At 46.0% G+C, this 19,670-nt stretch overlaps 1 protein-coding gene across 11 annotated transcripts in view; it reads right to left on the reverse strand.

The window, feature by feature from the left end:
- Window positions 1–19,670, reverse strand: part of birc6 (baculoviral IAP repeat containing 6) — a 74,058-nt gene that overhangs the window by 35,379 nt on the left and 19,009 nt on the right. The window contains exons 25-56 of one of the 11 annotated variants that reach the window (XM_078104637.1): window positions 19,014–19,322; window positions 18,495–18,594; window positions 18,086–18,300; window positions 17,773–17,981; window positions 17,040–17,392; window positions 16,696–16,915; window positions 14,777–14,913; window positions 14,536–14,673; window positions 14,038–14,165; window positions 13,662–13,790; window positions 12,825–13,040; window positions 12,558–12,741; window positions 11,860–12,033; window positions 11,283–11,416; window positions 10,570–10,723; window positions 10,371–10,487; window positions 10,079–10,239; window positions 9,498–9,624; window positions 9,260–9,370; window positions 8,331–8,589; window positions 7,618–8,189; window positions 7,103–7,278; window positions 6,921–7,017; window positions 6,475–6,669; window positions 6,164–6,364; window positions 5,758–6,037; window positions 5,416–5,672; window positions 5,019–5,127; window positions 4,519–4,755; window positions 2,382–3,246; window positions 2,028–2,171; window positions 914–1,043 (exon numbers count right to left, since the gene is read on the reverse strand). In XM_078104637.1, the coding sequence (XP_077960763.1) occupies window positions 914–1,043; window positions 2,028–2,171; window positions 2,382–3,246; window positions 4,519–4,755; window positions 5,019–5,127; window positions 5,416–5,672; window positions 5,758–6,037; window positions 6,164–6,364; window positions 6,475–6,669; window positions 6,921–7,017; window positions 7,103–7,278; window positions 7,618–8,189; window positions 8,331–8,589; window positions 9,260–9,370; window positions 9,498–9,624; window positions 10,079–10,239; window positions 10,371–10,487; window positions 10,570–10,723; window positions 11,283–11,416; window positions 11,860–12,033; window positions 12,558–12,741; window positions 12,825–13,040; window positions 13,662–13,790; window positions 14,038–14,165; window positions 14,536–14,673; window positions 14,777–14,913; window positions 16,696–16,915; window positions 17,040–17,392; window positions 17,773–17,981; window positions 18,086–18,300; window positions 18,495–18,594; window positions 19,014–19,322 (6,838 nt within the window). Of the gene's footprint in view, window positions 1–913; window positions 1,044–2,027; window positions 2,172–2,381; window positions 3,247–4,518; window positions 4,756–5,018; window positions 5,128–5,415; window positions 5,673–5,757; window positions 6,038–6,163; window positions 6,365–6,474; window positions 6,670–6,920; window positions 7,018–7,102; window positions 7,279–7,617; window positions 8,190–8,306; window positions 8,590–9,259; window positions 9,371–9,497; window positions 9,625–10,078; window positions 10,240–10,370; window positions 10,488–10,569; window positions 10,724–11,282; window positions 11,417–11,829; window positions 12,034–12,557; window positions 12,742–12,824; window positions 13,041–13,661; window positions 13,794–14,037; window positions 14,166–14,535; window positions 14,674–14,776; window positions 14,914–16,695; window positions 16,916–17,039; window positions 17,393–17,772; window positions 17,982–18,085; window positions 18,301–18,494; window positions 18,595–19,013; window positions 19,323–19,670 lie in introns of all 11 variants that reach the window. The other 10 variants (XM_078104634.1, XM_078104632.1, XM_078104630.1 and 7 more) reach the window with 10 other exon arrangements.

Genomic DNA, 19,670 nt, shown 5'->3' on the forward strand with positions numbered 1-19,670 from the left:
CACACATTCAGGGAGAGAATGTGAGTTGTTGTGTATGAAGTTCCCTAAAGGCATTAACGTCAGAATGAACCTTACAGCCGAAGGGATAGCAGCAACATTCCTACTGTGTGTGTGCAGGACACAATGCGGCAGGCACACACGCTGTGGGTCAATATTAACGAAGCCAAGACAGGAATCAAACATGGCATTGTATAATTGACTGTCAACCTGCTGTATTCCTACACACTCATTCCCTGACACAATCTGCCTATAAAAATGACTACTATCAAACTAGCATCGATGAAACTCAAGATGAAAAGACTTGACCTCAGACTGGATCCACGGGTGTGGAGTGGGTTATAGTTCAACGCTGTGCAATAGTGATGCTTTTTATCCGGGAGGTTAGAGGAAATAGGCGTTATGTTTCTGCGTAAAAACCTGTGACGCAAATGCTATCCGAGTACAGGGCATTAACATTCCTATACTATGCTAGCAACTGACCGCGTAACGATACTGATGTTTTATTACTCGTGTTCTACGATTGAGAGCCAGCTAGAAAGCCTTTTGGCAAGTGTGGAGCACACACACTCGGACTTGTGTGTGTGCAGTGGTTTCTTTCCCTCACCATGGAAACATATGTACATACATACGTGTACTTGTACGTACTTGTCTTATCTGTTTCTATCGTTTTCTTTTTGCTTGTTTTTATTCTCTATGTGTAACATATCTGGCAATAGATGGCTTCTGATTCAGATTTTACAGTACATACTGTATGTTGTACCCCAATAATACGACGTTGTAGTGGCAGGAGCTAAAGAAAAACGACCAGAACTATCCGTGCAATATTCCTTTTCCTTTGTTCTCGACTGGTGGGAATGTGCAACGTGTGTGTGTGTGCGTCCAATATGATGGTAGGGGAAACACCGGAACATACCGGACACCCGGTCCAGGACTTCAGCCAGCGTGGTGGAGATGGGCAGGTGGAGAGTGCGGTATTTGTGGCCTGCCCCATACATGGGATGCTGGATCATGTGGCTTGTGGCATTGATGCGTCCTTTGTATAACTGAGAATGAAAAAATAAATAAGATAATTACACACAACAGTGACGTTAGCAACAGGGCACACACACACACACACACACACACACACACACCTAAGACCACCGTGGGAAAATGTCAATGTCCGACCAGAAATGGAAGAAGTTTGGAACCATCAGGACTGTCGTTGGCTGCCCAGCCACGCTGAGCGATCGGAGAAGGGCCTTTGTGTACTAAAGAGCTTTATTGACAACCAATCACGGAGACTGTGCTGTGCCCTTGTGGTCACAGCTGATTACTACACCACCATGTCATCAATCGCGCTCGGCCACAAATAGGTCAGTCCTGCATGTTATATCCCCCACAAAGCGTGATCTGCTGTGACTTGATTGCTTACGTACAAAGTCTAGAGCCACGCTAGCTGCACTCTGATGGTACGTTCACACCCAAAGCGAAGAGAATTATTCGCGCGAGAGGATTCCATGTAAAGTCAATGCACAGACGCATCTGGTCGCGAATGAGGCAAATTTTAAACGAGCGGCGCGAAAGACGCGACGCACGGGACACGAAAAAGCAAAACAGGCCATCAGACCGGCTGCTGGCCAGCCGGAGTCATCCAGACGCATTCCCTTAAGGAGTCGGTGAAATTCAAGCTGTGTCCGGTGACGGATGATGTCATGAACGCGAACACAACACCGGTTGCGGTTCTGACGTTTGTGTAATTCGCACAACAAATAAAGAGCAGAAATTGTGGTTATTTATTTACATGGTGGATAGAAGAAACAATAACTGTCTTTACGGAGACACGTAACGGAGATAAGCCACGCCCCCTTGCAGGCGCAGATGAGGCGAAACAAAAAGGGACGCGAATGAAGCGAGATAATAAGCGAAAATTTGCTTTGCTGGTTTGGTGTGAACGTACCACGAGGCTGTACTAAGCCAGTTTGGATGAAAACAACATCACTTAAAAAGAGACTGAGCAGACATTCAACCGTGAGCAAGTTACCCACCGGACAGGGAGACTGTAGGAAGACTGTGACCTTCTCGTCCTCCAGCATTAGCTGTAGGAAAAGCCTTCGAATGAAGCCTGAGATGTTTCCAGAAATTGGCACGTTGCCTCGCTGGGGTGCAGATTGGAAGAGCTCACAGAGAACCTGCAGCCACAGAAGATTCAAACAGACACAAATGAGCACATTCAAAGGAGGAGTTTGTCTTTTGACGTCTATATGGCTTTGACGAGTTAAAAAAACACATCGCCGAAAACTTTCAACTAATTACAAATGTATGACAGAGATGCCTGGAGTCTCAGATAGTAACAGCTTTAGACTTTGCCGTCATCCTTAACAGAGAGGAACATAGCTGACCTGAGCCATGAGTCGCTGGTTGTTAGGGTGGCACGAGATACACTGGAGAAAGAAGGCCACAGTGGCGTTCTCCAAAGCGGTCCTCTGCTGCGTGGTGAGTCCTCCTGCCTGCCCAGAAGACGACAGGGAGAAGCGGGAGCCTGAAGCCTGAGGCTGCGAAGGAGGAGGCCGGCCCGCAGATCCAGAGGCCACAGGCTGAGCATTGGCACCAGCACTGGCACTGGAATGGCACAGCAGGAAGAGCAGTGCTGTCCAGAGCGGGTTCACCTCTGGTCCTCCTAACCAGTCCTTCATAGCGTGACTGTTGCCTACTTCAGTCAGGAAACGCAGCACCGGAGCGGCCAGCTCTGCAGCCAGAGGCGGCCTAATGTGCGAGGATGAGGACGATGAAGAGGAGGAGTGGTAGTGGTGATGGTGATATCGTCTCTCAGTCTGAGCAGCAGGCAAAGGCAGGTCGGCACTGGCCAGGAGGCCGACACAGAACTGGGCCAGGCTGCGAACCAGCAGCGATGGTAAGCCCGAGGCCAGCAGCTGCTCTATGGCTCCTGGAGACTGGGAGGCAGCTGCCAGTGTAGTTAACTGCGACTCGGACAGATTGAGGGGGGGTCTGGCATGCTTGGAGTCGTCTGTAAGTCCTGCGGCGCTGGTGTCGGCATCGTGCTGCTTTTTGCCATCGTCCGTCATGGAGAGGCGGTGCTGCTGGGCCTGAGAATGACAGGCGCTGGGCGCTGAAACGATCCCCATCCAGGACATGAGGAGGGAGAAGTAGCTGGGGTGGATGTGACACACAGAGCACAGCAGGCTGTCCACAGCCTTCTTCAGCACAATGCTGCATGGCAACGACATGGACCAGTTATACAGCAGCCTGGAGGAAGGGAACATGGAGACATCAAACATCAGTCATGAACCGGTGTTGTTAATCCTGAAAAATCCATGTACATGCAGTGCATCAACATCGATACCAGAAATATTTTATACTGTATATAGTAACATTCCACAGACTCCAATTTGTGCACCTTTGCTCGAATGTGCTCAATACTAATATCCAAACGTACAGTACCAGTCAAACGTTTGTACAAACTGCCTCATTGAATTGATGTGCACATTTTTGACTGGTATTGTATATAAAGCCTCCATATGGCCCTCGCCATGGCAACAATGAGACAGCAGGTCACAGGTAATGGTTCTAACTGGATAACTGGGCACTAGGGGTCACAGACCAATTATGAGAACACATTTACACTGCTCTGAAAATTGTACAAATTATCTTTCACATTTATTTTACTGCTACATTCAGTCAGATATATTACATTATTATTTAACACGGGAGATTAAAATCTTGGTATTATCAAATTCCTCTGTGTTCACCTACTGAACCCTATTGCTCCAAGTGCTACTGTAAAATGCCTTGATAGGATTATTGTTGTTATTAGAGGCGTTGCTCTGGAGCGTTCGTCTGAATATTGTCCACTTGTGATTAATCTCTGGCTCCCCATGATTGTGTAAACATGTCCTTGAATAAGACATTGGACCCCCATTTTTTTATGGTAGCCTTTACCATCAGTGTTTGAATGTTGGCTTCTGGGATAAAACTAGAAAACTACTACTTACTGCCTGCTAGCAGTACATATTAGCATATTGACATGAGATTTTAGAAAGCTGGTTTGATCATCATAATTTCCCCTAAACCACTTGTAAATCATTCAGTCCTGTTCTGTAACAGATTATTTCTTTGTGCATAAAATATGGCAAGCAAACAAGCACATTTGTTACAATGCTCTTCACGAGGCAAACAGACTTTAAATATCTGCTTATTTAATGTTTCTCTAGGTTTACATACGGACCCGCACTGGTATTTTTCAACGCTCTCCTTCTGTCCACTCGTATGAGTGTGCCTGCACATGTCTGTCCATATTTTGAATTTTCATGTTAAGTGTTAATAGAGCCTCCTATTCAGGCTCAAGTATTGTGGGAAATGTTTATGAAAAGTTCCCAAAATGTCATTGTGTGTTTTATGTAAATGCTGCTTATTCGGACACCTCTACTTTCCCTTCTTTTACAACAGATGTGAAGGTGAGCCCATCTTCTTGGCTTGTCATGCATGGTGTTAGTGATAAGGAAAAGAACTCTGACTGACTCAAAGAGCTCTCTGTTGAGCAGTGCTGGCAGGTCGTAGTCAACAGGCAGCTCGTAGCTGTGCCATAGGATGGCTGCCACGCAGTGGAGGTGGGAGGGCGAAGGCATGAGGAGGCCATACTCCCTCGACCAAGCAGACGAAGAGCCAGCTCCGGCTCCAATGTATCCCATGTGGCTACTCATTTTGTGGGCGGCCACTCGCGATGAGTCATGGACCCACTGGAGAAGAGCCTGGATCCTAGAGGGGGAAAAGTAAGCTTGGATCAATAAGTCATCAAGCTTTGGAAAACACGGCTTCGTATCGTATCATTAGTCCCACAGTGAGTAAGTCACAGTAGAATTTAAATGCAACAAACAATAGTTGGTCAGTAAAAAATAACAATGCCTATGATTCTATGTAGAATACCGCCTTAAAGGAGAGCAGATTCTAATGTGGTTGTTGCTGCAATAAGCTGTACAGCAATTTGAGTCAAAGCAATCACAGCATATGTGACGCTGTACCTGTCTTCCGTCCCAGAGTCCTGGGTGGTGCCCAACTGGTACAGAATGTCGATGGTGGAGTCTGAGGAGAGGCCATTTAGTCGACCAAACAGCAGAGGACTGTTTAAATCTACAGAGACAGAAGCAGAGAAGACGATAAGCATGGCTTATAAATGACCTGAGAGGAAACGTACACCTGGAAAGCTTAAACCAATATTCAAATAGTCAGTCAACCTTCCAGAAAAAGGTTATTATTATTCTTATCTTATTGGATGTGGCAAAATCACATCTGAAATATGCCTGTACAACTGCAGCCTCATTTAATATTTGAAGACTATTTGATGCTTTTTTGAAATGTTCTGTGGCTCTGGTGCCTATGATTCACACTGCAGCATGAATGCAGCAGTGTGGGACTTACTGGCAGGGTCGGTGCCAGAAGCGGCACAGTTCCTTAGCAGAATGTCTATGAGTTTGAGTCCAATGCGTGTGGACTGCAGGCCAATCTTGACCAGCACGGCCTCGATGTTGGGCGAGTGCATGCCGCAGTAAGGTGACATGAGCAATGCTGCACAAGTCTGCAGCAGGTTGGCGGTGGGTGCTGCGGCACTGGCCATCATGGCCTCCAGGTCGCTGACATGGGTCAGGCAATGGTGGAGAAGACGCAGCCACCCGATGCTACTCGGGTAAAGAAAAAGGTTACAAAAACAACCACAGCTAATTCAATTGGACAAATTCTCATTCCACAACGGGATCTTGGTACCTGGTTTTAGACACCTGGTCCTCAGAAGGCAGGAAGGGGTTGTTGACGGTTGCAGAGGAGGTGTTACCAAACGCCGTCAGGCCCAAGAGTTTGATCTGAGACAGACCAAGTGTGCTGGCATCACGGGGCCGGTGCAGCCTCAGGCAAACAGCTGACGCGACTTCCGCTCTCACTAGCTGGATCTTAATGTACGTCAGACCGCTGGTGATGACTGGCGTGGAGAGCGGCAGCATATTGACCCCGTCAGCACTGATCTCAACAGAGACCGAGGATGGGCAGGCTGGTTGTTTAGAGGGGCGGAACACAGTGAAAAAAAAGTTTTCATCCAAGCGTGCGGTAACAGCTATCAAAGAGTGAAGGGAATACACTTTTCAGAATGTTCTGTACTCTTTTGGATGTTACTCACTGGCTAGAGAGGCTAGATGTGGCTGGATGTGGAGCTCTTTGAGCAGCACAGCGGCAGGAAGGTGGATGGTGAGGTCACACCAGGCCTCCTCTGGCAGGAAGATGTAGGACCAGGCTGCTGAGCGGGCCCGGCGGTGGGGCGGCGTGGCTTGGAGGAGGACCTCCGCTGGCTGCGCTGTGGGGCTGCTGGATGTTATGGTGCCTGTGAAGGGACAAGGAGATCATTCAGAAAAGGGTTGATGTAATATTCTAAAAAACTTTTTTATAAAAATATCGATGTATCAGATTGAGGAGAAAGAAAGGGAAAGGCACCCAAGGGAGCAAAGTTGTGGAGTCCCTCAGCGTTGTCGGGCTCGGATGTCATCACTCTGGCTTTGAGGTTGCCATCTGCAGTCTTTCCAGGGCCTGAATCCAAGAACTTCATGATGGTAGACACCATGCTGCGCGCTGTGTTCACAATGGCCCTGGTGCTGGTCACCATGTTGTTACATATCAACTGCACACCACCTGTTAATGACCAGATTCATTTCTCTGTCAACTTTTTTGAGTTTTTTAAAACCCAAATACATGTTTGTAGGACTTTGCCACAGCGTAGAAAGTTGTCTTCTTGGTCAGTTTTAGCACCACATTTTCATGGCACAAACTAAATCGTATTTATATCCAACAATAACAGCAAAAAACATTGGTTAGGCACATGTAGTCTGAAAGGTGGGGAGGGGATTTATGGTTTAGGAGGCAGGTGTAATGTAAATACCAACCCATGTCATGGAAGGCCTTGAGGGCCTCGCTGGTATCCAACACACGGAGGATGAACCACAAAAGAGGCTCCGACAGCTGACACGTAGAAAGAGACCCCTACAGAACGTCAAATTAAGAATATTAAGGCATTGGTCATTTGTCCAAGATGTATTTCAATACCAAGTCATTCCAGCCCCATTACCTGTCGGCCCATGTAACCACACGCCATGTATGTGAGGATGGGCTGCAGCATGACCTGGACTGAGGTGGCCCTCTTGCTGAGGGTGGTGAGGATGGTGAAGAGGCCGTCACCTACTGAGATGGCATCGAGACCACCGTGAAAGTTCTCATGTTTGGTCAGGTGCAGACCGCTGGCTCCTGTGGAACAAAGAAAGCGTCAGATGTTTTATCATCTCTGCATCCTTAAGGGAAGAATACACACAACACATTCTTTCTCTGGGTTCAAAAAGATGCTTAACGAACCAGCTGCTCTTAAAGAGCATTACCGCAAAGAAAAATGACATACTATCACCTCATGAAGTCACTTCCAAGGCTAAACAGAAAGGGAAGACACGTTCATCTTCTCTTTCAATTAGCTTTGGTTGCTCCACTGTATTCACCAGCTACTCTCTGACTATGTTGATGATTTGTGGACAGTAAAGCCAGAAGAATAACGCTGAAGCCGTTGGTAAAGATCACTTTCCGTCCTTGTCTTACCTATGATCATAGCCATGGCGCTGCTGTTGCACTGGCCCAGTGCCGATAAGATCTGGCTCATAATCTGCTGGTTGGCCAGCACCAGGTCAGCCACGCCTGCAGGGGGGCCCTGACTGAAGGCGGAGCCTCCAGCTACACTCTCTTTGCTGCCACAGACCTTCTCCTCGTCTGACGCGCTGCTATCGGCTGCTCCGCTGCCAGCTGGCGGCAGACGTCCGCTGAACTCTCTGTCCCCGGAGAGAGGCAGCTGCACCAGCAAGTTGACCAGCTTGAGGAGGTCAAACATCAGCTGGTCGCGCGTTGTCTCCCCACAGACAGCCTTCGCATCTCCTGGCCGGATGATGTTGGCAAACAAACCACCAAAACAGGCCCGGGCGCCCACAGAGCTGTCTGAGCCGCTGCGCGACACCACTTTGTCGGAGCAGGTGATGAAGTGGTGAACCAAGAATGTGATGGACTCGATGACAGAGGAGATGGTCGCCACTGACACCACCTCAAAGTTTTGCTCCAGAGTAAACTCCAATAGTTTCACCTGGGCATCCAGCGGGCCCTGGCCCGATTGGAACGGACCCCTGAGAGGTCAGGATGAAACATTAGTTCCCAAACAGCATTTATTGACCATCTAAAGCAAGTCGTTATTGGACTGATGATTGTGCCGTAACATGCAAATATTAAATGATTGAAAATACCTTTCTCGAGAATTGATTGCATACCTCTCAGTCGACAGGATGTGCATGAGTTTCAGCAGGAACTCGCTGAACATCTGCGGGCAGCTGGAGGACAGGTGGACTTGCAGGCGGCTCAAAAACTCGTGCATTGCCTGCGTGGCGGTGGGTCCCACCTGAGAGCTGTGCTGGCTGTTCCCGCTGGTGCTGCAGCCGGATAGGAAGCGCACCAGGACATGAACCAGGGTGGGATCGGAAACGATCTGCTCTGCTGTGCTCTCCTGAGAGCTCATCCCGTTGTTGGAGGCTGGAAGTTCAAGCGAGATTTGGGATTGATCTTTGACCACCACACAGTTGACAACGACCAAGTTTAGACTCCAAAGAGGTCACCTTCCACACAGCCGCTTGTTTCCAATTATTAGAGAACACAATGAAAACTGCCCTGCAGCAACACTGTGTTGTCAATTCTTTTTGGTAAGTTACAGAATGCTTTTGTCGTGGTGATGCAATTTTTGAGGAGGGGGTGTTCTGCATTTTGGTTGTTAAATCATGAGCCAACCTGCACATGAGGCTTGGATTCTAGCTCCAATTTCCTTCCTAAGTCACTTGAAGTCACTATGAATTCTTATTAGACGGATATAGATATATCATTTATAGGTAGTTTTGGCTTCTGTAGACTGTATTGATGAACATTTTATTCCAAATTCCTTTCTGATCATCGACGCGTTGTGGAAATAATGATTGAGCTCTTTCAGAAGCTGCTCTCCACTCTGCTTATATTGGCTGCAGCACAATAAAGTAGGAAATAACACATACGAGAAGACAATTACAGTAAAAAAACATTTGACAGCGTAGCTTATTGGTAAAAGCACAAATATCCAGATGCAAAACGCAAACCGCCAGAAACACAATGCTACAGGACTTTTCACAGTTGCTGATGACACACAGAAGGAAAGCAGTGAGAGTGAAGTACTGACCGCAGACTGGCATGTTGGTCATCAGTGTGAGAGAGTGCAGCACCAGACACCATGTTCTCAGGGAGGTGTTTGGGTACCACGCCAGCACTGTCAGGAAACTGCTGATGGATGCTGGAAACGCACCACGGATATATGTTATGTTTATAAATACAAACACACGTTTGTGACTGAAGCGACGTAGCAGATTCAGCTCTATCAAAGGAGTTGAGCAGGACAGACAGTGTGGTGGGATCCCTACCTTGGTTAAGTGGGATGGTGGGCACTCTGCTGGCATTGAACATGAAGATGTCTGATCCCCCTTCTTCACTGCCACCAGAACATGTATTGAGACTGAGTGTTAGCCACAGCTGCAGCAGAGACTCCAGCTGTGAGAGAAGGAAAGGTTTTCAATCCACTTCGTCTTCCATTGTACCTAAAACTGGTAAACTTGGACTTTTGGAAGAGGCTTTTAGGGCTAAATAAAAATATCCTGAGAAGCATGCACAGTAAGTCTGCATCAGAAAACACACAATGAATCCTGTGAGCATCTGTTAAAGCTAGAATAAAACGGAAATGTGATGCGGAGAAAGGTTTTGTTTCAAATTTAATTTGAAATTTGAGTTGGCTTCTATCTTCCACAATAGAAAGGTGCTTATGGAAAAGTCACAGCTCTCTAGCAGGAGCCCAAATACACTGAGGGGTTAATGACTAAGTGGGCATAGCCTGCGCTTTATCAGAGGTGGGGAACTTAACGTGACTCAAGGCTATGGTCGTGCCTCCAGGGAAGACTACCACCTGTGAGGTATTCTGTCGTTTACACTTGTACTTGTGTGTGCTGACCTGAACGTGGTGGACTTGCAGCATAGAGAAGAGCTTGTTGAAGCAGGAACTCAACATGGGGATAGACGAGGGCTGGATCATCAGGCCGCTGGTCGGAGGAGAGCCTCCTCCATGTAGAGCCCTCAGCAGGGAGTCATCAGTCCCATTGGAGGCCTGGCTCACTGAAAGCCAGAGAGAAACCACTCTTACAGCCATGATACATACATATACAGAGACCTGTCTCCAGGTTGATGGGCACTTGGTAAACTACAGACACGCCCCTTTTCTGCAGTTCTTGCTGTTGTGTACTTACCTGTAGAAGAGCTTGAAGTGAGGGACTGTAGAATTGAGTCGGCCTGGAGAGTCGCCATCATTTTAAGCATCAGTTCAGCCTGCTGCTCCAGGCCCACCTCCAGCCGCGCATCTAGTGCTGCGAAACACAGAATCAAAAAGGTCAAAGACATGACGTTTATTAAGAAAGGTCGAGACCGCCGAGTTCAGCCTCCACTCACCCTGTGACACAGAGACTGACAGACTCTGGGAGCCGGGTTTCTCCACAGCAACTGGAGGTTTGGACACTGGGATGCCAACCCCTCCAATGTAAGGGTTGTACGCGTACGTGCCATAGTCAGCGCCCCAGTAGTCGTACCAGGTGCTGCTGATAGGCTGTAGATGGACATGAGATGGAGGGAACAGGATTACAGCCAGCCCCGAGTCAGCAGATCATCTTCTACATTAAATTACCGTCCCTTAGTGTAGCTGCTCAAAGTAACGAGTGGTGTGCTAATCTCATGCTTACATCACAGCCGAGAAATCCCCAAAAGTACATTGTATCATTAACCTAGCATTGTGGACGTGGAAGTTATATAATACCTTTTTCTATAATGATAACACATACAATAAATTAATTGTGGAATTCATGAAGTCGTTGTCAAATGTTCTGATCTTTTAGATAAGTTAATAACACAATTGAGAATATTGGGTTTTTGTTAGGAGGTGAAACTGCTGATTGAGAAGTAAAAATACTTGTCTAATGTTAATAGGATAATGTTGACAGAAAGTCATCATAAATATAATATATAAATATAAAAGTATAATAAAACCAATTTTAAATTGTAAAGTTACATACATTGTTGCTCCATCAATACACAAGCAAGAGGCAAGTAATGACCTAATAAATGGAATTTGAGTACAAAAAGGGAATACAATGTCATAATCAACATACCTTAAAAACTTTGGCAGCAAGGGGATCTTTTTCCAAATCAATATCTAAAGGATCAATATCAACATCCATCAGGTCTTGTAGCAAGTCAAAGTCTATGTCTTTATCTTTTTCCAAAGATGACAGAGGTGGAGCACCTTTGGATAATGAAAACAGCCTTAATATTGCCAAGCAAACACACTAGGGAAACACACAAATAAGAAAAACTCTGTCGTCACTGGGCAATCTTAATGCAGCTCACGCCATTAGCTCGTTTGCTCCTGCATCAGAGGGAGAGTCCCCACACAAGAGCAGATACTACTACTGCAAATGCAAAATTGACCAAAATGGCTCTGAATCTACATATTTGAACTCTAAAAAGGCAGAACTAATACAATAATAACACACACACACACACACACACACACACACACACACAAAGTCATACTGTGGAGAACAACAGTCAACATGCAGCAATGGAGAAAAAAAAAGTTTACCACACAAATACTTCGTACTGTGATGATAAAAGTGTGTGAGGCAGTGTGGAGAGAGCACCGGGCAACCCACGCACTTTGGAACACTGAGTAGGCCCCCGTAGTACCTGCAATGATCTCAGGCCCCAGGGCCTCATCAATGCTCTCTACCAGGGGGGTGGGGCCTGGCCTGGGTAGGGAGTCGTCTGAATCAGCTCCTGCTGAGGAGGACGATGCCCCGGCCTCATCGCCCACCGCCGCCTCATCCATGACGTCTAGAGACCCCGCAGAAAGCAATTCACCTGGGAGGACAACACAGTTTACACTTTAACACAAAACCATTTTTATCCGACTTTTAGTCGGGAGGATTTATGTTTTTTTCCTCATTTTAATAGTAAAAACAAGATCTGGCTAAAATGGCTTGAATAGTTTCACCCGGTAACAAAACGTGTGAAGAAAAGTACATTCAGTGCTTAAATGATCCTTAAAAATGTTAAAATAATCCATCTGAATAATCCAGCGAAGGTAAATAAAGTAACTGGGGCTGTCTGCCAAACTTCCAGTACAACAGTTACTGGGCCTGTCGCGATTTATCCTAAATGAACGTCACCAACAGCTTAGTCGATCGCGCTTCCCACTTGTCTTTCATTCATCCATCAAATAAACAAAGTGAGAACAGTTTTATGCAACGTGGCTGATTGGGGTCCTTGTGGGGAATCGCCTATGGGTCCAGTGTTTCCACTACCATATAACAGGGGGGCGCCCCCTAATAATAAATATCCATAACAAAAAGGTGACCCCAACCATGTATGCAGACTTAACAGACCTGCTAGGATGTCCTGTAGCATACAGGTGAGGGAATACTGTGCCCAGGCACCCCCCCAGGAGATGTCTCCTCGGTTAAAGTCAGTCCCCACCAGCAGGAGCAGCAGACGCTCCAGCTGCTGCTCGGACACCACTTCACACAGGTGGATTGTGGGTCGCGTGGCATTGGCAATCCTTGCCAAAACCTTAAGGGGTAAAGAAAGCACCTAATTAATGTGTAGACGGAAAAAAACAAACGTAACAAGTCAACGTGCTAGAGTGTGAATACCTTGCAGACAAAGAGGAGCAGGTCAGCGTGGCAGGTGAAGTCCATGGAGAGGAGGAAGAGGGCCAGCTTCTGCACCACAGAGATGCAGCGCTCATGGGACAGTGTGAAGGGCAGAGGCTCTACCTCTGGGGCTTCTTTGGCTGTTGTGGACTCGGTGTCAAACGTGGAGCGGGGCCATTCGGCCGTGCGCCGCAGGCGGATCAGATCTTTAAAGTGCTACAGGAGACAAATCACGCCACAATTGAAATAATAAGACAGTCATAAAGTGCATCAGAGGAGCACTTGGTGTGGACAAGATTATTCTTCTTGAACAAGTGTGGGCAAGATTATTCTTGTCCACACCGCCCCAGTGAAAATGGCAGTAAACAATGTTTAGTAAGGTATGGTAGAGCTAGCATGTAGAGTGGTAAAAACTAAGTGAAGTGAAAACATAGCAATTTATACTGATTTGAGCTGCAGTGTTTCCCACACACAGACTAATTTGTGGCGGTGCGTGTCTGTCTCGTTGTTGTTGTTTTTTAGCAAGCCCTGCAAAATCTGTTGCTGCAACAGAAGTTGCAGACTTTGCGCATGTAGGCACTAACAAGTAGTAGTAGTAGTAGTAGTAGTATAGGGTGTGAAATGTGTAACTTTTAGTATGACGTTTGTATAGTCGTTAATCCCTGTTTTGTATTTACTCCAATAAAGTTACAAATTAATATTGAACGAATTGTTCCAGTTCAGCGGTCAGGCCCCACCCCCCCTCCTCCCTGGGCAGCCCCCACACATTGACGTTGGATCTGCGCATGTGGGAGTGTTTTGTACTGCATACAGACCAAAGCATGATAACGTGCTCACCTTGGATGTGGCTTGTTTGAGCTTGGCCTGCTCCACCAGCAGTTTGTAGGAGGAGCCTTTGCTGCTCTGTATCTTCTCCTTCTCAATTTGCTCCACCAAAGCTTTCTGTTTTGCTTTCAACAGATTTAACTGCTACAATAAAAAGGGCATGATTACTATAAGCACTCCAAAAAGCATTTGCTCTTGAGAGCCCCTTTCACGGTGCAGGTTTATGACAACAGATGTTAGAAACTCGGACAAAAATTCACATATTCACATTTTCATTCATCACGCTGACATTTGTGAGTCCTTGTTTTAAATGTGTGTGTGTGTGTGTGTGTGTGTGATGGGGGGAGGGGGGGTGGGGGTGGGGGGGGTTGGAATGAGACACATTTACCTGCTTGTGGTGGACAAGCTGCTTGCGGATCTTGCGCGAGTACAGTCGGTCGAGGCTGCTGCTGCCTTTAGCTGACCTGCTGGAGTTCTGAGAGTGAAGGCTGTTGTTGATGAAGCTCCACTGAATACCTGAAGGACAGAGCAACATAATCACTTCACTCATGTGGGGACATTACAGAAGAAGGAAATACTTTTAAACAACTCTGGAATGATTATATTTTATGAAAGTCTTGTCAGCAGTCTCGTGTTTCAAAAAAAAAAAAAAAGGGGGATTATTCAGGAATCAAAGAGGATTCGCCTGGTTTAAAACAGCTCAGAATGTGTGTAGTCGTTTTGTAAAATGATTACAATTCAGCAGCTTAAAATATAAAGAGAGACCATTTGTAAATTACATAATCAAGTCCAGATGAAACGTGAAAGTCGTATAGTGGAATAAAAAGGGTAAACTGTGGGTTTAGGACAAACGGTGAAGAATAGTTCCACAGTACAGTTCATGTACCCGTAAAACTTCTCTCTCGCTCTTTCCCTCCAAGATGCTTCTTCCCGCCTGCGGCCTCATCTTCGATACTGGCCACACAGTCCAGGAGTCTGGACACCAACATCACTACCCAGCTGATCATGGGAATATCCAAAACACCTGGAAAACACACTCAAACTCATTTTCTGCTTGTAATTTCTGCTCCAAAAACATCACGAATTTGAGGTGGTCGACAGGCTACACATTTGGATGCGGACTTTACCTTCAGTCCTGCGCTGGGCTGCAGCTTGTGACTGCTGCAGTGGACACAGCAAACCGTCCAGGAGGTTCAGGAGGCCCTCAAGCACACCACTGTTACTCAGGGATCTTTGGCCGATGCAGGACAGGAGCATGAACACCCTGGGATGAAACCAGATGGAACGCTGTAGTTACACTCGCCACTGACTGGACACAACAGCGGTCGGACTCTCTAACACACGGGCAGACCAATAGAATCCTTTTATGACTAATCGCAGTTTGGTGGTGTGGTCTCATTTTCTTGAATCTCAAGCAAGCAATAATTCATCATTCTCAACAATCCAGAAGAACATTAAGAAAAAGTTCAGAGGGGAAATTCTTACTTTTACTCCATGGTCATGTGAAGTATTCACTTTCAAAGCTTCATTGCAATTGGTTGGTTCTTAGTTTTTCATCGGGTTTGTTACTGTTATGTTCTTTTGTGTTAACCTTGATTTGTTCTTTATTTCCCGTGAATACAGTGAATGACTGGTTGATATGGTTACTTGTGGTAACAGCCAGTATGTGTCATGCAGATACAAGTGCTCCGTACCAAAGCTCGAAAACATCAGCCGCCGCTGGGAGGATTAACCCTTTCAAAATAGAGACTGACACCTGCTCTTTATACAATGAAAATACTTCACAAAGAGGTAATTGATCCAAAAATATAAATCTATTGAATGGCCATTGATGCTTAAACCTCGTCACTATACTGCTCAAGTTTAGTGACGAGCGTAAAGTTATCTTGGGCAAAAAAGTCCTTAATCCCTATACTCACCTATTAGGGCGAACAAAGCTTTAAGCAAAGTACTAACGACAATAGTTTTAAGTTATGGACTGACAGAGGTGTCAAAGATTTCAGAATTGTATGATGATGTTACTCACTCTCAAGTTTTAGCAAAAGCAAAAACATTTTTTTCAAGCCTCATAACAAAAGACACAGAACTCCCGTCTCCTAATCGCTCTAAAAAGCTCTACGCCCTTATGGATCAGCTGGTCTGATCTCAACGTTTTATCAGACTATCATAGCTGCAACAGAAACAGAATCCTCAAATGACAAAAGGCAAGCATGGTGTTCAAACCTACATGACGAAATCACTGTAGAAAAGTTGGGGGACATACGTCGACTCTACATTGTCAAGTCTAAACTTCTCCAGTATGATTGGGTGATGAGAACACACATTACTCCAAAGTTACTGCATCACATGTACCCCAATACACCAGATGCTTGTGTTAAATGTGGTATACATGAGGGTAGCTTGGCCTCCTGCCTATAGGAATGCACCCTGAGTCAAGATATCTGGAAAGAGATTATTACAATTGTATCTGTGTGTAACAACAAACCACTTCAATTATGTCCAAAACGACTGTACTCTTAATAGCAAAAAGAAGATGTCATATGTTGTCTTCTTGAAGCAAAACATGGACATATATTCACAGGACGAGCAAACTGTTAAACGCATGTTGTAAACCTGTAGCCTACCGTTTAGGGAGAAATCTATATGTGGGGTAGAATAAGTAGAACCCTATAGTGCTATTTTTCGCTCTGCTGAGAAACAGTCAGTAACGCCCAAGTAATATTCACGCCACTGATTTTTTTACATTCAAAATATTTGCCTATATGTACTTTCTGAAGCACCTTGTTCTTTTTCTGTTTGTGTAAAGTGGGAAAAACTGAATCAAAAAAGAGGAAGCTTTAAATTGCAACTTTGCCAACTAAAGTCTGGCCTTTGCTTCCTCGCTCGTTTCCTGTCATCTGTTCCGAAAGGTTTTTGTCTTGCTCTACACATGTATGTCTGCGGGGTGTCAAACTCATTTTAGGTAGGGGGCCACATACTGTCCACTTTGGTTTTGATGAATTAAAAAAAAAGAAAAAAGCCAGCACAACATTATCCTAAGTCCTACCTGTCCTGAGGGAAGATGAGCAGTTGTTCAGAGTTGTAGAGCTCCTGCAGCACGTTGGAGAGGAACTGACCCCACCAACGCTCGCCTCCACAAAGCTGCACAAGCAGGAGGCCGGCGTGCAGACGGATCTTGGGAGTCCCACTGATGCAAAGGTGTTTGAAGAGTTCCTCACAGGCCTGGGCATGGAAGGTACTCTGGAGCACCGAGGGCACAGAGTGGCCTGAAAATAAAGTGTTAAATAACAATGTTAGGGAGTATGCTGTCAATCTGCCACTCAATAAAAGCATTTGTAACCCTGTCATCTCCATAACGCCACACTCAGCCGTGTTCAGTCACATATTCACCATTGTTGGAGTGCAGCAGGCTGAGCAATGTGTCCAGAAGGTAGCGGATGATGGTCCTCAGCTGCTCCGTGGAGGAGTTGTGGACCAGCTCCTGGACCTCTGGCGCAGCAGCTGTGGGGAGCGACTTTCGGCTGGCCCCCAGCGACACACGCAACCGCTGGACTGCGTGGTGAGCCAGGTTGAGTTGCAGCTGCAGCTGGATGCAGTCCTGGTATGCTGAGAAAACACGCTGGTCCTCCTCCACCACCTTGTCTGGCTTTCGTAAGAAATACTGTGCATTGTTGGCGCTGTTGAGAGGCGGCAGGTCGATGTTCTGCAGAAGGGTCTCCAGCCGATGGCAAGCTAGATTGTATCTGGTAAACAAGAGAATAAGAGTTGAGACTAAACTGAAAAAAGAAAAAAAAAGGTCCCCAACGGAATGCATAGGAACATTTTATGGGAACTTTCAATTCAGCTTTAAATTAGTAAGCTGTTTTTAAAGATGTACCTTTTAGGTGATCATTGGGAACAATTGGGCATAGGACTTTAGACGTCGGAAGGTATTTTGAGACAAACTAGCCCCTTTTTGGTCTTACTTGTGTTTACAAAGAAGAATTTAATTTCCAGGATGACTTATTTCTTCCCTAATTCTTAAAAATGAAATTAAAAAGGGTTTTGGGCCAATCACACAGGGTAAGTTAATGAAACCCAAAAAACTGGAAACTAAGCTGTGATATTAACCTCTCAGCCTTACCTGCACTGGATGTCCTCCTGCAGGGCCACCATCATAGTCAAGTGCTGATCAACATCTGGCTGACAGGCTGCCTCGCTCTCTCCTCTGAGAGGATCATGCATCAACTTAAGCTCGCTCTCCCATGGCAGGATGTAAGTGTGGCCATAATAGAAGCCCAGTGGGATCTTTGCCCGAGCATTAGTGCTGCCGTAGCGCCCAATCACAGTGATCTAGAAGGTGCAAGAATACATAATTATGGTGAAAAAACAGAAAAAAGCCCCAAAACCTTTTAACTTAGTCAGTCATCCTGCAGCAGTCCAATACAAATACAGACCTTCATGAACCTGCAGACAGGTGGCGGCAGCAAGTCGTGCAGAATGAGGGAGTGGGTGCTGATGTCGGTGGCCACCACCAGCCTGCGACCGTCCACCTCCTCACCCAGAGTCCAGATGTCTATGGACAGAGAGGCCAGGTCCCCACAGGTCGGGATCAGGGCATCAGTCAGCAGGACAGGGCGGCCAAAGTCCAGCGTGACAAAGCGACGAGCTCCTAGGAGGAAAGCAGATGGAAACATTCTACTTAGTTTTTCATGATTCTTAAATTAAGCTTTTATACTAGCTTTACTTTACAAATTCTAGGAAATTTTCTTTACTCTCAAACAAGTTGCAAACACATTAGTATGTACAAATCTTAGCCAGCTTTGTAAACAATTATGTGGAATATATCATCAATACATCACATACCAGAGTGCATCCGCTCTATAATGATGGACTGGTGTGGAGGAGGCTGCAGGAAGTGAGATGCTTGAGAAATGGCCAAAGCCAGACCACTGCCCATGGAGCTCTGAATTAAAAAACAAACATTATTTATTGTTTTAGAGAAATTCCGCTTTGTAGCCATTTTATTGAATCTTATTTCATACCAAATCTCACATAGATGGTGAATTGTTTAAAATGCATCAAACATACATTGTTACCCTCACATATACAAACTGAAAATGTTTGAGACCGGGGCTGGGGCCTAAGTAAAAAACAAAACAATGTATTCCATAAAAGCTGATAAGACATTTTCAGTCTCGTCATTAAGGCTCCTTAAAAATAAGCAGATTGTCTCTCCCCGGCTACGATAAAATATGATCACAAAAAAATCACAAAGTGAGGAAGAAAAGGAATCTGGTGCCCGTTGTTGGTTGATGTTAAAACGCTGCTGAGGTTTGATAGCCAGCCCTGTATCAGAGAAGAGCAAGCGGCCATTGAACTCACCGGCTTGGCTTTCTGGCTGGTCTTGTGCGCAGCCAGGTTCACAGGCCCAGGGTCCATCATGGAGCCGGGGAACAGATGTGCCAGCTCAGCGCTGAAGGCCGCCGACACAGCCTCGTTTGGCGGCGTGAGAGGAGGGGTCATGAAGAGGGGGGTGGTTTTGGGTGTCGGGGGGATGACGTCAGAGGGGTGAATGAAGAACCCCGGTGCAGAGGAGGCGTTAGAAGGCACAGAGTTGTGGATGGGCCCCACCCCGGAGGCTGTGGCCGCTGCAGAGGTGGTCTGATGCAGCTTGGCCTCAAGCTTGGCCTTCTGTTCCCAGCACAGACAAAGAAGAATCACTCAGCACTCTATAGAAAACCATTGAAATAGATGTGAAGTACGAGGCAGAAGTTTCCATTGAAATGGTTTAGGTGGACTCGACTTGCATTATCAATTTCTGTGAAGGAGTTTTTAAACGATATAGCAGCTACTGCAAAGTATATTTCATTCATTAAATCAAACATAGTTTATCCATTTCCCATTAAAATGTGTGGTATCTCAATTAGTTGGGGACATAAAAAGGTAGAGAGAAAACAAGACAATAAGAAACCAAAACGTACTACAACTAGTATTCAATGGCTTTCTTAGTCTCAAATAAATATTTGAATGGTAGTCCTG

Source organism: Gasterosteus aculeatus, chromosome 6 (assembly GCF_964276395.1).
Source record: "Gasterosteus aculeatus chromosome 6, fGasAcu3.hap1.1, whole genome shotgun sequence".
Classification (NCBI taxonomy): domain Eukaryota; kingdom Metazoa; phylum Chordata; class Actinopteri; order Perciformes; family Gasterosteidae; genus Gasterosteus; species Gasterosteus aculeatus.